The sequence below is a fragment of the Cavia porcellus genome, unplaced genomic scaffold (genome assembly GCF_034190915.1).
Source record: "Cavia porcellus strain 051 isolate PalLab524CR breed Dunkin Hartley unplaced genomic scaffold, mCavPor4.1 scaffold_17, whole genome shotgun sequence".
Lineage (NCBI taxonomy): Eukaryota > Metazoa > Chordata > Mammalia > Rodentia > Caviidae > Cavia > Cavia porcellus.
The window spans coordinates 70,629,806-70,653,441 of NW_026947500.1; the positions used below are offsets into that span (position 1 = coordinate 70,629,806).

Here is a 23,636-nt window from a genome sequence, read left to right on the forward strand (position 1 = left end):
TCTCCCACTAAAACCTGGCAAAGATTTTGATCTGCTGTGTTTGCTACTGTGACCAGCATGGAGCTGTGTACATCACAGATACCCAAGAAACAGATTAGTAAACCAGATTCCGGGTCTGGCTGTCAGGAGGGACTGGTTAAGATCAGCGTCCACATCTGAATGGCTGCATCTCCTTCCTCAGCCACTTTCTTCATCGAGACCCTGAATCCCTCACCTTGTAGACACGGGTTATGACCTCCAGGCCCACAGAGCTCACTATGCCCATGATGTCATCCAGGAAGCGCCCAGGGAAGCGCAGCTTGCGGGGTGTATCCAGCCGCTGGCCCAGCAGCAGGTGCAGCGCCATGCTCTTCACCTAGGGGCGTGGCAAATGAAATGTGGGCGGGGCCTTGAGGCTGTGGGTGGAGCTTTAGGAATTGTGGGAGGGACTTGAGAGACCGGGCGGAAGGAACTTCACACAAGGAGCAGAGCTTAAGGGGCAAGGTCTAAGGACATGAGGTTGAGGGTGGAGCCTGAGCAGTGTGGGTGGGGCTTTCACATGTGGGTGGGGCTTAAGAAGCCATTGGTGGAGTCTCCTGGTCCTTGGCAGCAGGCATGACGGAGGGCAAAGGCAACTGTGGGAGGGCTTACCCAACCTGTGGGCGGAGCCTGAGCCCAGAGTGCGAAGAATCTCTGAGTGTTTTTCATGGTGCCTCTTAAAGACTACCGGGGCTTCAAATCTGATTCCTCTTGGTGTGGGAACATCTTTTGGAGGTAGAAAGTCTCTTCTCTGGGCAGAGATCCCTCCGTGGCCTCTCCCGTTACTCAGGGAAAGGAGGGCCCATTTTCCTCAGCGAGTTTCAAGGAGCCCCTCATTAGGGGAGACACTTTCTTTCTTTTTTGTCTTTTTCCTTTTTATCGGTACCGGGAATCGAATCCATGACTGCCTGCTTGCAAGGCAGGCGCTTATGCCGCTGAGCTAAATCCCCAGCCCCGGGAGACACTTTCTTAAGTGCCCCTCATCTCTAATTTTTTTTTTTTTTGAGACAGGCTGCCTCAAACTCATGGCAATCCTCCTGCTTCAGCCTCCCAAGCATTGGGATCACAGGTGCATGCCACCATGCCTGGCTGCCCTCATCTTAGGTAAGGGTATCAGGTGTCATCTCGACGCTCTTCTGGAGCACCTGCCCTGGGGTGCAAGGGCAGTGCACTGCTGTGGGGCAGGGGAGAGAAGGTCTCACCATGAGCTGGAAGAAGAACCAGGCATGCTGCAGGACGGCCTCTCGCACGGCGCTGCCGCTGACCACCCACTGCAGAGCCAGCTCCTCGTGCAGCAGCTGCGGGCAGGGCCAGGGGTCACAGAGAGTGAGGGGCCCCCCCTCCCGCTCCACCCCGCTTGGGAGGGGATGGTAGGGGGTGATGCAGCGACAAGGCTGGGGGCAGAGCAGCGGGAGGCCATGCAGGACAGGGGACGACAGGCGTCAGCTGCCCACTCCCCGGGCTCTCCAGACCCTGCCCAGGCTCTGGCTGGGGACAGGAGCTCCGCGTCACTTTGCTGGGTCCAGGGCAAAGGTGGAGTCCCCCACTGCACCCCCCCACTACCTTCTGCACAGTGGGTCTCGGCTGGGTGGCCGGTGAGGCCGAGGAGGAGCCCTCGAGGTAGGAGGAGGCTCGGCTAGAGCTGCGGTCGGAGGCCTAGGATGGATGGCATGGGATGAAGAGGGAGGTGGGGGCGTGCAGGCCGGGCGGATGGAGTGGCAGGGATGGATGGAAGATGCACCCTCGGATGGGGTTGGGGAAGAGATGGATGTACTGGGGAGAGTGCTCCGGTGGGGACTGCGCCCCGCTTTGCCTGTGTCCCCTCAGCCTTTCTGTGCTGCCCATGCACCCCAGGGCCACGTGCTATCAGTATTTAGAGATGGGGCCTTTGGGGGTGACTGGGATTAGATGAGGTTATGAGTAGCTTTATAAACGGAAGAAATCTGAACTGGCACCTTGCTGATTTTCAACATGTCACCCTCCCCAAGTGCTGTGGGGACAAGAGGGCTCTTGTCACACATTGGGGCCAAGCCCTTGGCTTTCCAGCCTCTAGACCATATTTTTTGGTTTGTTTTTTGTGGTACGGAGGGCTTGTGCACTGAGTAACATCTCAGCTTTTCTGTTCGTTGTTTCTGTCTTTTTGAGACAAGGTGTCACTATGCAGGTCAGGCTGGCCTCAAATTCCCAGCAATCCTCCTGCCTCAGCCTCCCAAGGGCTGGGATTATAGGCATGTGCCACCATGCCTGGCCAACTTTTTTGTATTTTTATTTTCAGACAGGGTTTTGCAAAACTGCCCAGCTGGGCTTGAACCTGTGATCCTTCTGCTTCAGCCTCCCTGAGTGCTGGGATGACAGGCATGCACCACTAGGCCCGGTTAACTTCTAGTGTTTATAAATGACCCATTCTCGGGCATTTTGTGATAGCAACAGGAGATGGATTAAGAGGATGGGTGGGGATCATGAACAGACAGCGGAGACAGAAAGGGACGAGGGGCTGGTGGAGGGGTGGCTGGGAGTAGGCAGGGCAATGTCACTGGGATGGATGAAAAGCTGGACTCAGGCGTGTTAATGAAGAGAAAAGGGGCGTTTCTGCAACCATGACGTCACAGTGAGGAGGAGCCCTGTGTCAACAGGAGAGACGCACACAGGGAGCCCACTGGTGACACACAGAGGTCAGCAGGGGCGGAGAGTGGACAAAGGTTGGCCCGGAGAGCCGGACAGCCTGGCTGGCGTGGATAAAACCAGCATAAGCAGCTGGGCGTGGCAGGGCAGGCCTGGCATCCCTGCACTCAGGAGGCTGAGGCGGGAGGATCACCTCGACTACACAGTGAGAACCTGTCTCCAAGCAAAACAGTAATAAAACCTACCAAGGAATCATGTGCACGGTGAGGGGTGCGGTCAGAGGCGAGGGCGCAGAGGTGGGCTGGAGTCGGGCAGGGCGGGCGCGGGGGACGGAAAGGGAAGCCGATGAAGGCGAGGGGCGGGCGGGAGGCTGATGCGGCCCTGCCCTGCTGCAGCCTTGCCGGCTCGCCGGGCTCGCCCCGACTGTGAAGTGGGGACCCGGGCTCGAGCCCCACTGCCCCGTTCTCCTTTGTGGTCAGGCTGGCAGGCCGCCGTAGAGGTGGCCAGGGGGGTCCTGTGGCCCCAGGCATGCCTGGACAGCCATCTGCCCCCAAGGCCAGCCTTGGGGCCACTTGTCACCACCTTCCTGCTCTCCAGGACCCGGCTGAGCCCCATTAAAGATGCCGGGGGGCTGGCAGTAGAGCTCAGTGGCAGAGCACAGGCTAAGCATGCCAGAGGCCTGGGTTCAGTGTCCAGCACCCCCAAACACGCTGGGGGAGGAGGTGAGGCGGGGCCCACCAGCACAGATGCCTCACGCCTGCAGCCTGTGCCCGCATGGGTGTGGGCTGTCTTCCCCAATGGCACTGCGGGCACAAGGACCAGGGCCAGGGGCGCAGGGCACCAGGCCGTGGCCTCCCCAGTGTCCTCGGAACTTGGTGCCAATCTATATATGCGCCTTTTTGTTTGCTTCCTTTCAGTCTTTTTGTTTTGATTTTTGCAGTGCTGGGATGGAACCCAGGGCCTCTGATGCGCCGGGCAAGTGCTCGAGACGGCCATGTGGCCAGCTCCTCCAGGCGTTTGACCTCACGGTGCAGTTTACCCCAGTGCGCAGCCTGGCTAGTGTCTATTTCCCCAAGGAGTGGGCGGCCCAGAGGCAGGGTGCAGGACTGCAGAACTATTTCTCCTGACGGAACCCGGCCTGGGGTGCCCGGCTCAGATGGCGAGTCTTTCCCACACTGGGGAACGCAGTGTCCCTCCATTTATAAATGAGGGAGATGAGCCCGACAGAGGTCTTGATGGCCTCGGGTGTGGGAGGGGCCTCCACCGCCCAGTGGGATTTGACCCCAGGTTTGGTTGGAGGCAAAGCCCTTCCTCCCCTGGGAAGAGGCAGACTGGGAGTGGCTTCTGTCTGAAAAAAGGTTGAAGGACCCCAGGACCCTGGGCACCATTGAGGTTGGCTATGCCTGGGGGACAGCGGAGCGTCCCCAAACACAGGTGGATTAAAAGGTGGGGCAGGCCATGCAGGGCGGTGAGGTTAGAGGTGGCTCGTTTGCATATAATTTACATGCTATTTGCATGCTGCCTCCATGCTCCCTGTGTGTGTTAGGCTGTGGCCATGTGACAGCGAAATGCTGCCCGGCGACAGAGCCCCAGGGCCAGGCGAAGGCAGGATGTCGCTACCTCTTGGGGCAGCCTGTAGGCTGGTTAATGGGTCACAGGCGGGAAGGTGCGAGGGGCCGGGCTGAGGTGCTGTCACACACATGCAGGGCTGGAGGGGGGAGGGCACCTGTCTGGGGTCAGCCCCGCAGTAAGGGGGTGCCCGCCGCAGCACAGCCTTGCTGCCTCCGGGAGCATAAGCAGAGTTCACCCAGGAGTGCGAGCGATCGACGCCCTGGAGATACAGAGAGGGGCTGGCGTCCGGGTGTGGGGTGAGGGGGCAGCGAGAACCACCAAATGTGGACACCGCGCTGGGCCAGGCGTGTGCCCAGGGATGCACCCAAGCGCAACTCTGGAAAATGTGCCCGCACACATGTGTACCCGTGTACGTATGACGTGGTGTGAGTGCGCGTACAACATGGCGTGAGTGTGTGTAGGCAGCCGTCTACATGAGCACAGAATGTGTACACACCCCATGCACGTGTGTACACAAAACCCCCTAAACACTTGTGTACACAGGAACACGAAGTGTGTAGGTCTATGTACCTGTGTGTGTGTATGGGATGTGAGCACAGGTCACCTGTGTACATGTGGGGTACATGTGAGTACAAGAGTATATGTCCCTGAGTATGCGGGCATGAAGTACACAGGCATATTACCCATGTACACACACGCACAGGGTACCTGTGTATATGTACTTGTGTACCTATGTGCATGGAGTACACACACGTGTGCCCATGACAGTAGTGCACAAGGCACACATGTGTCGGTGCCTGAGCATATGTGTGCACGGGGAAGACACACGATCATGCACACACGTCCGTGGGGTACACATATATATGCGCCTGTCCATGCATGTGCGTGGCTGTGTCTGGCCCACTATCTTATACACGCGCTACCTTTTCAGCCAGACCTCGACTCCCATCCTGGTGGAGTCCAGAGCCCAGCAAAAAGTCTGAGTTCCAGCCCTCAACCAAGGACGCCACAGCCCGGCTCCCCTGCCAGGAATCAGCCTCCTTCCGGGTCCAGGTCTCAGATGCTTCTTGGCTTCCATCCACGAGCACCTTCACCCACCTCACAGGTAGCCACCAAGCCTGGAGAGCGCGGGGCCCTCTCGCCCTACCTTGCTGGCCAGGATGCGGGAAACCTCGTCGTCCACCGAGCCGGGGACCACAGCCAGGTCAGGGTTGCTGCTGCTGATGCTCTTAGAACGGGCCAGGTAGAGGCTGGCAGGGCGGCCGGAGCCACGGGACAGCGTGACAGCCTGCACCGACACTGGAGGGGCCCCTGACAACACAGGGGACAGCGTCAGCCACAGTCCGCCTGCCCCCACGGCCCCTGGTCCCTGGGCAACTCGCCGCCTTTGGTGACATCACTGCGTACTTCTAGGTTTCTCATTACAAAGTGGATACAGAAAGCTACTGTTTCATAGCTATTTGGGGTTCACTGAAAAATCACAGAATAATGCCCCTGGCTCCTTGCTCCAAGCTACTAAAGAAGGTGCTGACTGGCTGAATCAGCTGCCGGTCAACTGGAGAGACCCACACACATGGGATAGAAGGGAATGAGATGTTATCTTTCCTACCAGCTGCAAATGGGTTACCCCTGTGTGACCTCAGGGCCTTTGCATGTGCTGCTCTCGTTGATTCTCCCCATATCCCAAGGCTTCTCACCAGCACTCACCTCCTATTAGGCTGGGCTCAACTCCAGGGAGGCGAAAGGCATAGTGGACATAAGCAGCCAGCAGCGGGCAGTGACCACGGCTGTCCTGGACGACCTCCAGGCTCTGGTGGACAAGGCTGACTATGTGAGCCATTGCTTCAAAGGCCCCACGGCCTAAGTTCACTGTCGGGCAAAGCAGAGGTCAGGTTTCAGGGGCCCAGAGCCCCTCCCCTCTCTCCTCCTGCACAGGAAGAGGTATTAGGGTCCAAGCACTCATGTGGCTGTCTAGGGGGTCACAGAGGACCTTCTCAGGAGACAGGGGCTGGGGTGGGCATTTTTCACATAGGGAAACTGAGGCCAGCCGATAAACATGGCAGGAAACTTAAGATCACTTTCCAGATGGGGACAGCAAGGCCCAAGGACACGCTCGCTCACCCATCTGGCCGCCGATGATCGGGGGCCGCACGACCAGGTGCACGAGCCTGTCCAGCAGGTGGTGGGAGAAGGCCACCAGGGGCTCGCGGCCGGCCAGGCGCAGGGCTGCGAGGCTGCCCCGCAGCTCCTGCTCCACGGTGCCCTCGCTCAGCACGGTGTCCTTGAGCCGGAAGGGGAAGGTGCCCTCCTCCAGGACGTGCACCAGCGTGAAGAATCTGTCCAGGTGGGGGTCCTGGCAGGCGCGGGGGCGCAAGGGCATCAGGTGAACCCCTGGCTCCAGGCAGCTGAGCCAGCAGCCTGCGGCCCAGCAGATCAAAGCCGCTCACGTCCACAGACCCGGGCCAAGGCCTCCCTAGCCGGAGGCTACTGTTGCCCAATCTCGGGGCCCTTGGGAGGGGAGGGGTGCAGAGCAAGGAGCGGGGTTTCCCACCCCACCCCGTACCTGCGGGTGCACAGAGGACACAGCCGTGAGCTCCACGCTGAACACGCCCTTGTGGCCGTCCACCCAGCGCATGCCCGGCAGCGCCACCTGGGGAGGAGCGTGGGGTGGGTACAGGCCGACCCTCCCCCTCGGATCAGGCCACCAGAGCCACTTGGCCATTGCGACACCATGGCCTGAGCGTGGCCCAGCCCCTGGGAGCAGCCGAGAACCTGCCCCCACCAGTCCAGTCCCAGTGGACGGAGGGGATCTGAGGGTCGAGCTGGGGACACAGAGGATGCAAATGGGGTGAGAGGTCACTGCAGGAAGAGTCTCATAAAGGACCCCTGAGATGCGGGGCAGGATGACAGGACGTGAGCTGGTGCAGGGCCCAGAAATGCATTTGTGTCTGTGTGTGTGTGTGTGTGTGTGACTGGAGACTGAACCCAGGGCCTTTGCACTGACAGACACATCCTTTCCAGAATGGCTTTTGACCAGCACTTGGGAGGCCTGAGGCAGGAGGCTCCACTCAACTTGGAGGCCAGCCTGGGATATATAGTGAGTTCAAGGGCAGCCTGACCTACATAGCAAGCCCGTCTCAAAAATACCAAGAAAAAGTCATTATTTTTGAGACAGGATCACGCTCAAGTGGGGTTTGACTCGGGGTTCTCCTGCCTCGGCCTCCCCAAGTGATGGATACAGGTGTGTGTCACTGTCCCCGGTCCTTGGAGTACTCTCTGGGGTCAAGGACCGAGAAGGAGAGTTGTTAATGGAACAGAGCAGGGGGGCAGGCAGGGGGACCTTAGCCAGAGATGGGGAGTGCAGCGGGAAGGGACAGGGGACACCACGGAGGGCTGATGGGCATGCAAGGCGCTGGCGGACTGCAGAGCAGCCCGAGTCCCCCAGGAGCTGACGGGGGCAGCAGCCGGGATCGGGGTCCACCCTGGAAGTGGGTCACACGTACGTCAGGCGTGAGCATGGAGTAGCTGGGCGGGGGCGGGTCCACGGACACCGGGAGGCAGAAGGGCCCGGTCCTCAGGTGGCCGTGCTGCAGCAGCGGGATCCACTGCGGAGAGGCGGGGTCAGCCTGGGGCTGGCACGGGACGGGGCCGGGGCCGGGGCCGGGGACGGGGACAGGGTTGAGGCCGGGCAGGGTGTGGCTCACGGTGAAGCCCACGGGCGTCTCCAGGGCCGTGCCGGGCCGGGGCTGGCAGCTGACGTGATAGATGGTGAAGAGCAGGTGGTGGCTCTCGGTCACACAGGCCGGAAGCCGCAGCTTGAACTCCTCGTAGAACTCGGGGGACCTGGCGGCCCGGGCGGGGGAGACGGCATCCACGTGGGTTGGGACTCTGAGATCGCTGTGCTGTGGGCTCTGCCTCAGCTTCCCAGTTAGCGCTCTGGAGCCTCCACTGCCCCTTTGTCCCCGCGAGTGCCAGAACGCTGGCCCGGCCGTGTGCACCCCAGAGCCCTGCGCCCTGCTTCTATGCCCACACTCGTGTTCTTACCCCGCCTCCACCTACTTGTTATGGTAGACGACGGGCGTGAAGGCTTCGCGGGTGAATTCGCTGCAGCTGGACTTGCCGAAGATCACCTGGGGGAGCAGGGACGTGAGGACCCCAGAGGGACACGCGCCCCGGCTCCACCCGCAGGCGCAGCCACTGACCGGCAGGGCCTGGCCGGGGTCCTCGCCCGCCATGTACTGCAGCCGCACGGCGAGGTTGCGCACGGAGCCCTGGCGGCTGCTGAGGTTGAGGCTGAGCGGGTAGACGTAGAGCAGGTTCCTGGGGGCGGGGAGGGGCAGGTGAGGGCTGCTGGGTGCGGAGGACAGGGCATGCTGTTCCAGGATCCAGGCCAGAGGCTGGACCAGCAGCGGGTGTGGGGGACAGACGGACACCCCAAAGCACAGACAGGAGCTCAGATGGGCCCTCGGCCCCGGAGCTTCAGGGCAGTGGCCCAAGTAGCCAGCGGTTGTGTCCAATCCCAGCCATGCTGACCCGCACCTCAGGCCCAAACGCCCTCCCCAGTGGGGAAACTGAGGCCAGAGCCAGCGGCTGGGTTTGCGCCTCCTTCCTCTGGGCCTTGGTTTCCCTGTCTGTACAACGGGGACATTGGGCCTTCCAGCCAAACACCAAGGACAGTGAACGGTCACTGCACCGAACACTTGAGTGGCACCTCCTGTGTGCAGGCTCCAAGTACTCAGCGTGAGGTCATTCATTTTCCCCTTGCGTGAATGCTGGTAGGGAGACCCACAGCACCCCCACTGTACAGGAAGGGAAAGTGAGGCACGTGCCCCCGACATCCAGGGGATTACACGGCAGGCTGAGACTTCTCTGCCTCCTAGAGTTACGCTGTGTGGCCTCACAGAGGACGCTGTCACCTATCCCTTATTCCCCAGCCACTACGCAGGCTAACAAAGATTCCCGTGTCACATGCATTTGGCGGGATACATATACGTATGTATCTGTGTAAGCCGTCAGGGCTCCCTAAATACTGTCCTCTCATTTGTGACACAGTCTTATCTATAGCCCAGGCTGATCTCAAACTTGAGATCTCCTGCCTCGGCCTCCCAATCCCAAGTGCTTGGATCCCAGGCATGTGCCACTGTACCCAGCTTATTAGTGTCACTGGTTCTGCCTGTATAAAGTGGAGGAACCGACACTCAGCGTCCTGACCCCCAGGATGTCCCCGCAGAGGCCTGGGCCTATGCTCTCCCTGTGGCCCCCATGTATAGCTGGCCCCGTGCCCCAGCCAGCGTGATCCCAGCGTGGCCAGGCCAGATGTCTGCCTGATGCAACCACGACGTGCCGGCCAGGCCTTGCACAACACGGGCCGCTGCATGGCCAGTTAACCATTGACCAGGGGACAGAGCAGCACAGGACATAAAAGGCGGTGGCAGCGGCACTGTGGCCACCCCAGCTGTCAGCCATGGCCGCACTTGCTCTGAGCCTCCTGTGGGTCCTAACTGTGTTGGCGGCGTCTGCCCCGATGGGCCCCACAGGTGACCGGGAGCCAGCACGGTATGAGGAGCTGACCCTGCTCCTCCACGGGGCTCTACAGCTGAGCCAGGCCTTCAATACCATATACAGTTCCACCGAGGAACAGCTGACAGAGGCCACGCATAACCTGGGCCTCTTAGGCCGGGTACTAGAGCTCCTGGGACTACAAATCAGCCAAGGCCGGAATGTGACTCAGGAGCTCCGCACAAACTTATTGGAGATACAGGTGGGCACTGAGGCTGGGATACCGCAGGGTGGACAGGAGTCCAGATGACATTTAGCAAGTCCAGATGCCCTGAGCTGCCTGGAATAGAAGTTCTCAAGGTGAAAGACTTTCAGTGCTAAAACCAGGCAAGCCTTGGGCAAAGACGAGCTTGTCACCAGCCTAATGCCCTCCTATCTGCCAAGCAGATGGACGGGGATGCTCTGAAGCTGCAGGCAGAGGCCACAGCCCGGGGGCTGGCGGAGGTAGTCCGGGCACAGCAGGGGCTGCAGGACAGTGTGCAACGGCTGCAGGCCCAGCTCAAGGGCAGCTGGCGGGGCAATGCACGGCATGAGCTGGACGCTTTAAAGGTAAGGGACGTGCAGTCCCGGGAGGGGTGGGGCCCCGGTTCCTGGTCAGACACAGCCTGCTCCTGAACTCGAGCCCTGGGGAGGGCCTGCGGCACCGCAGAGCCGGGGACTCCGTGCAGGAGGAAGGCACATAGTAAACTCTTACTGCTGGAGTGCCCAGAGCTGTGTCTTGACCACCCTATAATTAGTCAGCACTGTTGAGTACCCTCCAATAGACAGTATGATATGCATAACCCTGCAAAGCAAGTCCTCTCTGTGACCCATTTTACAGGTGAGAAAACCGAGGCCAGAAAAGCACCAGTGACTTGCAAAGTTACACAGGTGCAGCAGGGAACTGCAGAGAGAGAGCTCAGGCAGAGTCCAGGCATGGCAGGTGACAGGGTCCCACTGAGCTCTTCCTCCCGCCCCACAGGCTCACACTGACAAGCAGAGCCACCTCATATGGATCCTCATGGGCCACATGCAGCGACAGAGGCAGGAGATGGCCGCGCAGCAAAAATGGCTGCGACAGATCCAGCAGCGGTGAGCCCCACGGGGCCGGGGCATCTGGGGAAGCGGGGTGAGGTGCGCGGGGAAGCTGCTGGGGGGGCCCTCTCGGTGACTGATGGGGTCTCGTGTCCCTCCCCAGATTGCACACAGTGGCACGCCCGGCCTGAGCCTGCTGGAGTGGACCCGAGGATCAGCCACACAGCGAGGGACCAGTCCACACGCGTGCAGTCCCGTGCAGGCGGAGCTGCCTGTCTGCTGGGGCCAGCCAGGGTGGCCCCCAGTTCTGGGCAGAGTGGAGGCAGAAGCCAGCAGGACACAGGCAGAGGACGTGGCCGTGAGGAGGGAGGACGCGGGCTCCCTCGTACCTCACTAAAGCAGAGCAGTGCTATCACCCAGTGTCTGTTGTGTGTAGGTGTGAGGGGTGGGTGGGTGGCTCACCCAGCACAGCGGCGGGTGACCCGGCCAGGGCTGTACCTGTAGCAGGTGTGCGGGGCGTAGACCTCGCGGGCGGGGAATTCCAGGATCTCCTTGGTGGGCCGGCCCCTGGGGTCTGGGTAGGGCTTGATGTGCAGCAGCTCAGGGCTCAGGCAGAAGTGGGGGTTCTCGGGCGCGGGGGAGATGTCAATCTTGAGCTGAGCTGGGAAGGAGAGAGCCACTTGGCATCTGCCTGGGGAGCTGCTGGCCCCTGTGGACTCAGAGCCCGGCCCCGCCTGATGGATCTGTCCTTCAGAGTCAGAAGCCACAAGACCGGCTGGGGATATGGCTCGGGGCCACAGCGCCTGCTGGGGAGCACAAGGTGCTGAGTTCAATTTCCAGTACAAAAAAAAAGTCGTAAGCCAAGTGAGGGGGCAAGCCCTGCCACCCAGAACTGTGAGAGGCTGGGGTGCGGCACTGAAAGATCAAGCCCACCTTCGACCACTTAGTGAGACCCTGTCTCAAAATGGACCGTAAGCTGGGCGTGGTGGTGCAGCCGGACACCCGAGTACTTGGGAGGAAATAACCGAGCACTGAGGCAGGAAGACTGCTGTGAGTTTGAGACCTGCCTGGGCTACCCAGTGAGCTCAAGGGACCCGGACTGCCTCAGAACACCCAAAAAGCCAAACAAATAAACAGAGCTGGGTAGAGCAGAGCTTGACGAAGACGGCAGCTCAGTGCAAAGGCCCTGGGTCAATACCTAGTGCTACAAGAGGGGGAAAAACAGCCACAAGTCCCCAACTCCTCTGTCTGTCCCTGCATCTGATCAGCGCTTCCCTCGGGATCCCGTCTCCCTGCCACCAGGTTCCCCTACTGGAAACCCATTGCGTGTCTTATTTATCCTGTTTCTCCTCTGCGGGCCCCACTGGAAGTCGGACTTTATCTCCACGGCCTGTAAAAGTAGGCACTCAGTGTGGGTTTGTTGAGTGACTGCATGAGAACACCACCCCTTGTTTCCGGGGCGCACCACGCACCGGTCACGGGTCGCAGGCGCCGCAGCAGGGATGAGGGGCGCCGCATGTCCGCCAGGAATTTGAAGAGGTCCTCCTCACTGAGTCGTTCAGCCTCCTGCGGGGGCAGGTCCCGCTGAGCCAGAGACAGCCAAGGGACTGAAAGTCCCGGGGATCAACGCAGCCACAAGGGCCGGGGTCCCACGGGCACCACTCCCCGCTCGCCCCACACCTGCTTAAAGAAGTTGGTCACAGTCAGTGTGGCCGGGCGGAAGCCAGAGAAGCTACACGCATCGTCCCCACCACTGGATCGGTCCTGGGGTCCCCGACGGCGACGCTCGCTCCAGGCGGGTCTGCGCTCTAGGGAGAAAGGTCACAGCGGGAGATGGAGACACAGACAGGACAGGACGGAGATGTAACACTCCGGCTCGCGAGGGGCCAGCAGAGGGCCTGCCTCCCTCCAGGCCCCGCCTCCTACCGGGTAGCCCCACCCACCTCCCCGCCCCCGGGAGTCCTGCCCAATCACACATCTCCCCGGACTAGCACCGCCCCTACGGGGTAGCCCCGCCCCGCGCCCCGGATAACCCCGCCCCGCCCGCTTGTCTTCCCCAGAAGCCCCGCCCACTCACCGCCCTCCGAGTCCGAGTCGCGGTCAGGCTGCCCCGCGCTGCTCACGATGTTGGCCAAGTGCACCGCCGTCCAGGCGAAGGGCATGCGGTAGCGGCCCAGGCGGGTGCAGAACTGCTCAGCTGCCAGGCGCAGCTTCTCCAGCTTCTCCTTGTTCTGCGGGGGGCGGGGGGCGTAGGGGGGGAGACCCCCGTCCCCACCTGCTCAGCAGGAGTCCAGCACGCGACTGCCATCCAGCCCGGCCCACCTTCCCAGCACCAGCGTACCTTGGCCGTGTCCACCTCCTTCATCACCATGTAGGGCTCACAGCACTCGCCAATGTCCCCTTGCTGAAGCACCTTCTCTAGCTGCGGGGTAGGAGGGGCCATCGGCACCCATATGTGGGCCTCCCAAGGCAGCACTGGGCTGCTGCGTGTCTGGGGTGTCCCGCGTCCTCAACCTGCCTACTCAGGGGTCACCTGTCCCCTCCCCACGGAAGCCCTCCAGGATTTCTCCCTCCTCCGTCTAGCTCAGGGGTCTCCCTGGTGCTCCCCTGGGACTCACCCCCACCCCGTCTCATTCCTCCAAAGCATTCACCACTATCGCCTCCACCCCCGCCTGTCCCCGGGGGCACCTTGATGACCAGGAAGATGTCCGGTGATGGGTAGGTCACGGAGAAGATGGCGGATCGGGCCAGGGTGGAGATGGCAGGGTGGGTGCCGTGGGCCCGAAGCAGCCCTTTCATGGAGTCCGAGTTGAGGTCGAAGTAGAAATTCTCTGAAATCTAGACCCCCAGAGGCTTCGGGGTCACTGCCTCAGGGCAGCCCACAGCCCCCACCAGGTGGGAGGAGGGGAAGGGAGAGGGCGCCTACCTTTTTTTTCTCCCGCACATCGTACAGGGCCAGGATCCCAAAGATGGGTTCAATTTCTATCTCAAACCTGCAGATAAATGCGAGGCTCTGCCTGACCCACTACCGCCCACGCCATGGTCCCCCTGCCTGGCCCAAGGGAAGTGCGGGAGAGGGGCGTCCTCTAGGTGCTACTGGGTCACCCAGAATCACTGCGTCAGGACTTGAAATGCATCCTTTAGCTTAGATGTCTCCTTCCCAGGGACACTACCCTGTTTCTCCTACACTTCTGTCCCTCAGGCTAGGACGAAGACCTTCTATGCATTTCTCATCAAGGATCTGCGTGGTCACAGCCTGGTTCTGTGTTCTATTTATCAGGTGTTGGTTGAATGACTAAAGGAGCTCACAGAGCTGCTTCTCAACCCTCAGGCTTAGGGGTGGGAGGTCCATGCGGGCCTCAGGCCAGAATGAAACCTCCCTTTCCTGTCCTGATGCAGACAGGAACTGGGGGTGGGGAGCAGCAGGACCAGGCCAGTGTCCAAGTCCACATCCTGTTCAGCTCTGTTCCCACGCGCCTCTGCTGCTCCGGGGGGCCTGATGTGGAAGGGGCCTCGGGTGGCTGTGAGCCAGGGTCACCAGCACCCACTTCAGCCCATCCCAGCAGGAGGGCAGATGAGCACCAGCTCTGGCTTCATCAGTCCTTGCGATCTGGGGCACAGTGATGTTGCCTGCTGTGCCTCAGTCTCCCCACCTGCACCCAGGTCACAGAGCTGTGGTGAGCACAAGTTACACGGATGAAGGGCTGCGAACAGAGTGCGGCTCACTGAGTGCTTTACAGATTGGCAGCTTAAAATAACAAAAACAGAGCCAGGAGTGGGGCCATATGCCTTAATCCCAGCACTCAGGAGGCTGAGGCAGGAGGATCACCCCAGTAGTGAGGCCAGCTTGGCCTCCATGGTGAGTTCAAGGCCAGCCCGGCATAGCGAGACCCTGTCTCAAAAATCCAAAACTAAACAAATACACAAATGAAAGCCGGTGGTGACCTCACAGGGACAGGCCCGCAGGAAGTCATGACATCCTCTCAGAGTGCATATTTTTCCTGGGACCCCTGGGGTCCTGCACTCACTTGAGCGACAGACACTTCACCAGGATCCTCTGTCCAAAGTGCTCCCTGGGCGGCTCTGGGCGGGTACAGCGTTCCACAGCTTCGTCCTGTCAAGAGGCGGGGCACAGCTGGGGCCTGAAGGGCCTGGTGCACCAAGCCCGAGGCCAGCTTTACCAGGCTGCCCAGCCTGCCTTCAGGGCCTGCCTCTGAGCCTCTGCACATGCGGTTCCCCCATCGGGAACACCCTTCCCGGCTCCCCTCTTCCTTGTACAGCCCAAAGCTGCCTCCAGTTCAGGACCCAGCTTTGCTGTCTCTTCCTGTGGGAAGTCCCCCTTGACCCTAGGGGCCCCACTGCAGTGGACACACAGCTAGAACATGGAGGATAGCATGGGGGTAACTATCATTCCAGCCCTCCGTGAGGGCATTATTCTGTCCAGGCTCCAATTTCCTAGTAAAGATGGGATTGCTTGTCCACCCTGAGGGTGGGCCCTGGGTCTCTCTTAGTCATGGCTGGGTCTCCGGTGTCAATCATACAGGCTGAGGCAGGAGGATCTCCGTAAGTTCAAAGACAGCTTGAACTACACAGTGAGACCCTGTCTCAGCTCCCACACCCCCACACCAGGCTGGGCTGGGCTATGATGGCTGAAAGGCCAGTGGAGTAAACGCATTTTTTCTGTTCTTGCGTTTCTGAGACAGTCTCGCTAGGCAGTTCAGGCTGCCTATGGACTCACTTTGTAGTTCAGGCTGGTCTCCGGAACTTGAAGTGATCCTCCTGCCTCAGCCTCCTAAATGCTGGGATTACAGGTGTGCACCACAACACCTGGTTTGTGTGTGTGTTTGAGACAGAGTCTCACTATACAATTTAGGTTGGCCTTAAATTCAATATGTAGCCCAGGCTGTGGGACTCATGACCATCATCCTACCTCAGCTTCCTGAGTGCTGGGATTATAGGTATGACCTACCACCCTGGATAAATGCATTTTTGATCATATTTTCAATTTACCATGGGTTAACTGGGCTGTAACCTCAGACAGGGTGAGGAACATCAATATCAACCCAATAAGTATTGGTTGAATTAATGTAGGTGCATATAGTAAGCACTCAATAAATCTGTAAGATATGCATTAGGTGTCAAATAAGTGTTGGTTGAATAAATACAGGGATGTAAGGCAGATGTGCAATGTATACTGGTTGACAATATATGGCAGGGCATGCAGTAAGAACTGGTTGAGCCTGGTGTAGTGGCATATGCCTGTCATCCCACACGCGGAGGCTGAGGCAGGAGGATTGCTGAGTTCAAGACCAGCCTGAGCTGCATAGTGAGCCCATGTCTCTAAATAAGTAAATAACATTTAAAATTGGCTGGAGCCAAATATGGTGGCACATGCTTATAATCCCAACTCAGGAGGCTGAGGCAGGAAGGTCGTGGGTTTGAGGCCAGGCTGGGTTAGGAGACCTTGTGTAGAAAGAAAGAAAGAAAGAGAGAGAGAGAGAGAGAGAGAGAGAGAGAAAGAAAGAAGGAAAGAAAGAAAAACAAAGATGGTGGGGGAGGCTGGCGACGTCGCTCAGTGGTACAGCAGCCCTGGGGGTGACCCCAGTACCGGTGAACGAATGGATGAGTGCCGCTCGGATACACACAAGGATGTACAGTGGGTGCCCAGTACACACAAGGGTATACAGCAGGTGTATACTAAGCGACACTGCCTGCAGCCCTCCTGCCTCAGCCTCCTAAATGCTGGGATTACAGGTGTGCACCACAACATGTGTTTTTGTCTTATTTTTGGAGACAGGGCCTCACTATGGTTTCAGGCTGCCCTTAAGCCTAGTATGCAGCCAGGGCCCCGGTGGGACCAGGCACCCACCTCGTCGGGCGCCGGGTAGAGCGTGAGCAGCGCGCGGGGCCGGCTCTGCCGCCGCAGGGCCTCGTTGCGCCGGTCCACGTCCTCGGGTGCCGCGCGCTCCAGCAGCGCGGGCAGCAGCGAGTCGGCCGCCAGGTTCCGCAGGTCGAAGATGCCCGAGGCGCCGCTGCTCCGCGGGGTGTCCTCGGGGGAGCCCGAGCGGCGGCGGGAGTCGTCCTGGCCCTGGAGGGAACCGGCAAGCATCGCACACCGGCTGCGTGCACCCGCGCCCCACCCCGGGAGGCCCGACCCTGCCTGCACGCGTCTCTCTGCACAAGGCATGGGGTGCTCCTTCCAGAAGCTTCTATCTGGGCAAAGGTCCACCTCAGCCTCCGGGGCTGCGGCTACTGGAATACGGTGAACCACCCAGCCCACCCACTGTCACCGCTGTCACAGAGGCTCCGCCCAGCCCACATTCTGGAGTCACGTGATCGCCACCCAACCAATCAGAACACACCCTCCAGGCCGTGGTAAGGACGCATCTCGGCTGGACCAATGAGGGCCTTCCCTGAGACTCTGCTCACTGTTGCCAGGGGAGGGAAGACTGCTTTCCTCGGTGGTCCTCACTGGCCCACGCTGACCCAAGCTGACCACCAAACCTTGGCTATGGTCAGAGCCAGATGCCCCTTGTTCAAAGTCCGGCTCAATTCAGAGACCATTGGTCTCTGACTCTAACAGCCTTAAAAATAATAAAAGTGGAAAGGATACTGCTACATTTCTTGTTACTAGGTATCGAAGCCCGTAGCACTGGCGACACCCAAAGCCCCTCCTATTTTTATTTGGAGATGGGTCCCCCCTAAATTGTACCCATGGGCTCCAACTTGAGATCATCCTGCCTCAGCCTCCTGAGTAGTTAGGATTGTAGGCAGAAACCATCAAACCCGATTTGGAATAATTACGGCTGGTATAAAACGATCACTCTATCGATGTTGACTGACAAAATACGGGCTCAGGGACCCTCTAGTCATTGTGCTGTGCCTCAGTTTCTTTAACTGCTCCATGGGTAAAATGTGTGTGTTGAAAGAGGACAAGTATACAGCCTTTAGTGTGCACTTGTTACTCATGGGCTGCGTCACTGCCTACATCCATACACACCCCCGGGGCTGAACCTGGAGGTGGGGGCTGCCTCACCACGTCCTCGGGGCCGGACCTCTCATCCCCGGAGGCGTCCTGCTCGAAGACCTGGCGGGCGAGACCCTTCTGCCGCTCTCGCTGGGTGTCCGTGGTGGTGGGGCTGTACGCCGGGCTCAGGTGCTGGTACCTGCGGAGGGGGGCCTAGGGCTCAGTGGGGAAGACCCGGTGGGGATGGCACTCCTGGGCCGGTGGGCAGGCAGACAACTGAGCTCAGCCTGCACTGAACTCAGGGCCTTTGCACTGCGCTACAGTCCAGTATCCAGTTCTCACTATCTTTTATTTCAAGACAGGGTCATGCTAAGCTGCCCAGATTATGCTCAAACTTGCGACTCTCCTGCCTCAGCCTCCCTAGGTGCTGAGATCACAGGAGTGAGTGCCCCCACCTCCAGCCTTGACCCAGCTTCTGCTCCCATGAGCAGCGCCCCGCTTGGACCTACCTCCTGTGCACGATGACCCAGTCCTCCGTGTACATGTCCACAGCAGCCCTGGCCTGGGGATCCAGCTTCCTGTAGCAAAGTACAGTCAGGGTAAACAGAGGCAGGGCCTGAGGATCATCCCGTTGTAAGCCGTACAGAGGCTGAGACTGTCTCTGCCTATTTCAGAGCTGCAGACACGGGACCTCAGAGTGACAGGTCAGCTTGTCCAAGGCCACACAGCTGGGCCCAGAGTTGAACCCAGAGCCACTCCCACCCAGAGGCCGGCTCCCAGAATCCCAGGCACAGGCAGCGCTGGAGAGGGGGACGCACCCTTCCTCGGGAACCCCAGGCTCGGTGGTCCTGCATTCCCGGGGCTGTAGCAGCAGCTCCAGGTCATCAGCTGGGAATTCCACCAGGTCCCTGAGGGGCCCCGGCTCGGCGTCGGGAGGCTGGCTGAGGAGCACCTCCTCGAAGTCCAAGGGCTCGATGACCTCGGTCAGGGGGACCTGGGGGTGGGGAGCAAAGTGGCTGTGACCTTGCTGTCCCGAGGCTGGGCCTGGAGGATCTGTGTACAGTGGCTGTGGAGGGGGCGGTGGGAGCCATGGAGGATGGTGGTGTGGAGGCAGCTTGGCCGGGCCGCCCACCCTCAGGCTCCAGGAAGGAAATCACACCCTGCCAGAGTCTGTGGGGGAAGCCGTCGTGTTGAAAGGATGGAGGAGAAGCCCCTCCCCTTCCCAAGCTGGAGTCACCCCAGCCTGCAGCCTCATCTGGGTGGTCTGGGAGGGCTGTGGGGTGGGGTCCCCCCAAAACACTCACCCCCAGGGAGCTGCTGGAGCGCCTGCTGGAGTGGGGGGAGCCGCTGCGTTCCCGGGACACCTGCTTCCGCACCTCGGAGGCCACCGTCCTGCGGGCGCAGAACGGGACTTTTGGGATAGGAAACTTCAGGCTTCAACTGGGCTTGAACTTGGCGACCCTCCTGCCTCAGCCTCCCAGAGGCTGAGGGTGTTAAAACAGTTTGGGCCACTGAAAGGAACCCCCACCACCACCCCGGCTGCAGACTCCACAGGACCCCCAGCGCTAACTCCTCCCTCCATCAACCCACACCGGGCTGGACCTGAGGGGGTCACAGTCCTGCCCGTATCCTGGCCTCTGCTCCCTCACCTGAGGCACCTCTACCCTCCCTAAACACACCAGCCCGCAGCCTAGAGAGGGACCACGTCCTACCCTTTGTGGGGCTTTGGCGTCCCATTCCTAATTCTTTTTTTTTTTTTTTGGTACCAGGGACTGAACTCAGGACCTCACGCTTGCCAGGCAGGCACTGTGCCAATGAGCTCTATCCCGGTTCATTCCTGATTCTGAGCCTGTTTTTCTCCACTGGTAGCTGTCCTGACCTCAGACCCAGAGGTGGCCTTTTCTCTTTTTGTTCTCTTTTGCTGTTTTGTTTTAGGTTTTCTGGGACAGGGTCTGTCTCTACAACCCAGCGTGGCCTTGAACTCACTACGGGGCCCAGGCCAGCCCTGCCGCTCTCCTGCCTCAGCCTCCTGAGTGCTGGGATCACAGGTGTGTTGGGGTCGGGGGTGAAGGAGGTCGGGGCGCTTCAAGGCTATCTAAAAGTTGTTGAAAGTCAGGATTTAGCTGGGCTGAGTGGGTTGCGACTCAGTGGTGAGTGCTCGCTAAGTGTGTGAGTCCTGGGGTTCTGTGCCCAGCACAGCAAAGAACTAATATAAACAGCCAGGGCTCTGCATTCAAGTTCTCGGGGTCAGGGCAGCCGCCTCTGGACCCCTGGCAGCCAGGGCCTGGGCTTCGAGTCACAAAGGACACCAGGGCAGGGACCAGGCTGTGTCCGCACCCAGCTGTTCCCCAGCTGCTGTGCCAGAGGCGGAGGGGGCGGGGCGTCCAGCTTGGGTGGCTGGGTAGGGCTTGGAGGCCAGGCACCGAGCCTGCTGACCTGGGCCTGGGCGGTGTCTGTGGGGTCCCCGGGGGGACGCTTAACCCCATTAGGAGGCATTCGGAGGGCAAACGTTTAACTTGTCTGGGATCAGAGGTGGAGGTGTGGGGACATGATTAGGGTTAAGATTCCCTCTTTCCAGCCGCTGCTAGTTGTGGGGCCAGGGATTGGAGCCCCATCCCGGCCCTCCTATTTTGGGATAGGGTCTCTCCCCAAGTCGCTAACTTGCCACCCTCCTGCCTCAGCGTCCAGAATGCTAGGACAACAGCTGTGACAAGATCTCCGGTAGCCCAGGCCGGTCTCCTCCTGCCTCTGCCTCCCAAGCACTGGAATCGGTCTCGTGATGTCCTAAAACAGGCGAAACCAACCCACAGCGCACTGGGAGGGAGCCCCAGGGGGAAACCATATTCCAGGGACACAGCCATCAGTACAAGGCTCCTGGGTTGGGCAGGGTTAGGCGCACCCAGGCGCGGCTGCTGGAATCAGGATCCTGCCTGTCACCCTGTGACCTCTTCCCTGCCACTGGCACTATGATTACTACTCCAACTTGGCACATGTTGGCCGTGGTGGCACACGCCTGTCATCCCAGCACTCAGGAGGCTCAGGCCAGAGGACTGCAATATAGGTTCTGGGCTGCACAGCAAGAGCCTGTCTCAAAAATAATCATTCAAAATTAAAATAAAATAAAATTTGAGCTTTTCTGCATGGATGTCTTAGCTCACTTACGTCTTTCTTTGAGGTGCTAAGGACTGAGCCCAGAACTTACACTCCTCCTGCCTCAGCTTCCTGAGTAGCTAGAGTTACAGGTGGAGACTTTTTTTTCATTGCTTTTTGCATGTGCTGGGAATCGAACCCAGGGCTTTGTGCATGCTGTGAACTTGCTCTCCCACTGAACTCTCCCAGCCCCAAAACCTTTTTTCTTTTCTTTTCTTTTCTTTAAAAGTCCCCCCCCCCAATTACTTATACATCCATTATTAAGGCTGGGTCTCACTGTGTAGTTCAGGCTGGCCTCAAAACTTATAGCAATCCTCCTGCCTCAGCCTCCTTAGTGCTGGGATGACAGGCACGCAGCACCACTTTTTTTTTTTAATTAAAGAATCTATTTTAGCCAAACATGGTGGCGCAGGGCTATCATCCCAGCACTCTGGGAGGCTGAGGCAGGAGAACCCCAAGTGTGAGGCCAGCCTGGACAACTTAGCATGACTCTGTCTCAAAATAAAATTTTAGGAAAGGGCTGGGGAGTAGCTCAGTGGCGAAGTACTGGCCTAGCACGCAGGAGGCCATGGGTTCAATCCCTGACACCACCAAAACCTTTTTAGGTCATTAGGAGCCTGGGGGCTACCGGCTATTTAGCTTAATCCGTTGCTCTCGAAGTCTTGGGTCTCCTGCTCACTGTGTCCCGGGTCCTTTTGCGTTCTCCCCTGGGGTTGGCACTCTCCTTCCCAGGACGGGACCCAAGACCCCTCCTACTCACAGACAGAGACTGGGGGACAAAGGGCAGGCTCAGAAATGCCTGGAATCTGAGACAGACAATTCAGAGAAAAATAATGGCAGAAGATAAAAAATGCCCAACCATTCTTCCCATTATCATGTATGTCTGCTCAGAACTCTGCATGGCACCCACCTGACTTGAAGCTGAAGTCAATGTGCTGTCCTTTCCACTGTAAGTCTCTGCAACATCTACTGCTACTGGCTCCTTTGCTGCCCCAGGGCCTTTGCACTTTCCCTTGCCCGTGTTTGAACCTATCTTTCCCCACCCACAGGTATTCATCTCTCCCTCACTTCCTGCTGGTCCTTGCTGAAATGCACCTGCTCAGCGGGGCCTCCCCTCCCCTGACTGCAGTGTCCCTACAGCCCTGTATTACTAACATACAATCCCACCCTATCACGCTTCTGAACGGTCCCCCATTCTACCAGACCCCAGAGTGGGGTCTTATGTCTCCATCAAGGCGAGACCCATAGGACAGCTCTCCTGACATCCCAGGGTGATGGAAACAGGTCCCCAGTGGATTAGGTCGCTGAGCAGGTTCTGGATCCACCCCTGGGCATGAAGACCCCACTTTTCAGTCCCTGAGGGTCTTCCCAGCTGGCTGTCTCGCCATCCCCTGTGGCCACGGAAACGGCTCCCCCAGCGCCTGGCGCCTTCCCCTCCCCGTCTGCCCACCAGCTGGTTCTGTCCCAGCCCCCACTCCGTCCATTCAATCGCCCACCGCCCAGCGCATCCGAGGCAGGAGGTGGGGGGCCCTGCACAGCTGTCCCCTGTCCCCCCTCCTCCCCGGGACAGCTGGGCACTGGACCGGGAGCGGGACGGGGGGGGGGGCTAAGGGGCCCCCAAAAGCCAGCAGGAGCTGCGTCCCCAAACCTGGCGCTGCGGAGGGGACGGCAAGCCCTAGACCCCACCTCCCGGGGCAGGGACCCCAGGTCCTCAGAGGGGACCCCCAGCCCTGGAGCTGGGACACGCAGCGCAGCTCGCGCCTCCTCCGGGAAGCCCCGTCACGCCCCCACGCGGCAGCCGCCCGGGAGATCTCGGCTGCCCTCGCGCCTCGCCCCCCCCGCACCCCGCCGCCCTCCGCCTGACCGTCCCCGCAGCGGGGCCACGCGCGGACACCACAGGCCCCGCGGCCGCGCTACCTGTTGATCTTGTGCGCAAAGGCGCGGCGCTCGGCGGCCGCCATGGCGCCCCGCGTCCCTCCGCCGCCGCCGCTCGGGTCGGGGCAGCCGGGCTGGGCGGGGTCGGGGTCGGGTGGGCGGGGCATACATGGGCGGAGCTTCCTGGGGGCGGGGCCGGCGTCTGGTTGGCCAGACCGAAAGCGAGGTCTACAGACCAGAGCCGCCTGGGGGCGGAGCCTGCGCCGGGATGGGCGTGTCCAAGGGTGGGGTCGGCGCCCTGCTGGGCGGGGAAGAGTTGGGACCTGCTGGGCTAGGGCCTTCCGGGGGCGTGGCCTGGCTCTGGCTGGGCGGGGCTGGAACCAGTTCAGGCGGAGCCAGAGCCGGGGGCGGGGCCTTTGGTAGCGGGTTTCCTGCACGTGCTGAGGCAACAGAGGAGAAACCGAGGCTGAGAGCGGGGTTGGGGAGGGAAAGCCCTGGTATTCAGGCTGGGTGGGTGCCAGATTCCCCAGGACGTTAGTGGGTGCTTTTCCACCCTCTGATTCCTGGCTGGAAAAAACGGTATCAACGCCCACGTATCTAGTGCTCATAGCAAAGTCAGGCGAGGTTGCCCACGCCTATTATCCCAGCGCTCCGAGCGGCTGAGGCAGGAGGGTAGCAAGTCTAAGCCAAGCATGGGAAAGTTAGCAAGAGCCTGTCTCAAGAAAGAGCTGGGGGTCTAGCTCAGCGTGAAGTTTCCTGGCTGCAACCCCCAGAAGTACTGAAAAGAAAAAAGCGCAAGGGTGCGAAGGGTGCGAAGCGTACTTGCTGACGTGTTACGCATGGCTCGGCAGTGGGCACG

At 59.9% G+C, this 23,636-nt stretch overlaps 2 protein-coding genes across 13 annotated transcripts in view; one reads left to right on the forward strand and one right to left on the reverse strand.

Moving 5' to 3' along the window:
- The window catches only part of Dock6 (dedicator of cytokinesis 6), a 41,274-nt gene extending 18,349 nt beyond the window's left edge, over positions 1–22,925 (reverse strand). The window contains exons 1-26 of one of the 12 annotated variants that reach the window (XM_063228669.1): positions 22,820–22,925; positions 19,057–19,144; positions 18,571–18,746; positions 18,262–18,330; positions 17,822–17,951; positions 16,655–16,873; positions 14,814–14,899; positions 13,712–13,778; positions 13,474–13,623; positions 13,127–13,207; positions 12,863–13,016; positions 12,466–12,593; positions 12,258–12,351; positions 11,284–11,446; positions 8,415–8,532; positions 8,272–8,342; positions 7,917–8,055; positions 7,716–7,817; positions 6,776–6,862; positions 6,334–6,565; positions 5,920–6,081; positions 5,360–5,523; positions 4,367–4,471; positions 1,582–1,674; positions 1,221–1,316; positions 215–355 (exon numbers count right to left, since the gene is read on the reverse strand). In XM_063228669.1, coding sequence (XP_063084739.1) covers positions 215–355; positions 1,221–1,316; positions 1,582–1,674; positions 4,367–4,471; positions 5,360–5,523; positions 5,920–6,081; positions 6,334–6,565; positions 6,776–6,862; positions 7,716–7,817; positions 7,917–8,055; positions 8,272–8,342; positions 8,415–8,532; positions 11,284–11,446; positions 12,258–12,351; positions 12,466–12,593; positions 12,863–13,016; positions 13,127–13,207; positions 13,474–13,623; positions 13,712–13,778; positions 14,814–14,899; positions 16,655–16,873; positions 17,822–17,951; positions 18,262–18,330; positions 18,571–18,746; positions 19,057–19,144; positions 22,820–22,863 — 3,159 coding nt within the window. In that variant the 5' untranslated portion in view covers positions 22,864–22,925. Of the gene's footprint in view, positions 1–214; positions 356–866; positions 1,317–1,581; positions 1,675–4,366; positions 4,491–5,359; positions 5,524–5,919; positions 6,082–6,333; positions 6,566–6,775; positions 6,863–7,715; positions 7,818–7,916; positions 8,056–8,271; positions 8,343–8,414; positions 8,533–11,283; positions 11,447–12,257; positions 12,352–12,465; positions 12,594–12,862; positions 13,017–13,126; positions 13,396–13,473; positions 13,624–13,711; positions 13,779–14,813; positions 14,900–16,654; positions 16,874–17,821; positions 17,952–18,261; positions 18,331–18,570; positions 18,747–19,056; positions 19,145–22,819 lie in introns of those variants that run through there. The other 11 variants (XR_010040392.1, XR_010040390.1, XM_063228660.1 and 8 more) reach the window with 11 other exon arrangements.
- Positions 9,653–11,190, forward strand: Angptl8 (angiopoietin like 8). The gene is made up of 4 exons (XM_013150104.3): positions 9,653–9,973; positions 10,159–10,320; positions 10,733–10,842; positions 10,949–11,190. The coding sequence occupies exons 1-4, from the start codon at positions 9,677–9,679 to the stop codon at positions 10,974–10,976; spliced, it is 597 nt and encodes a 198-aa protein (XP_013005558.1). The 5' UTR covers positions 9,653–9,676; the 3' UTR covers positions 10,977–11,190.
- Positions 22,926–23,636: the final 711 nt, after the last annotated feature.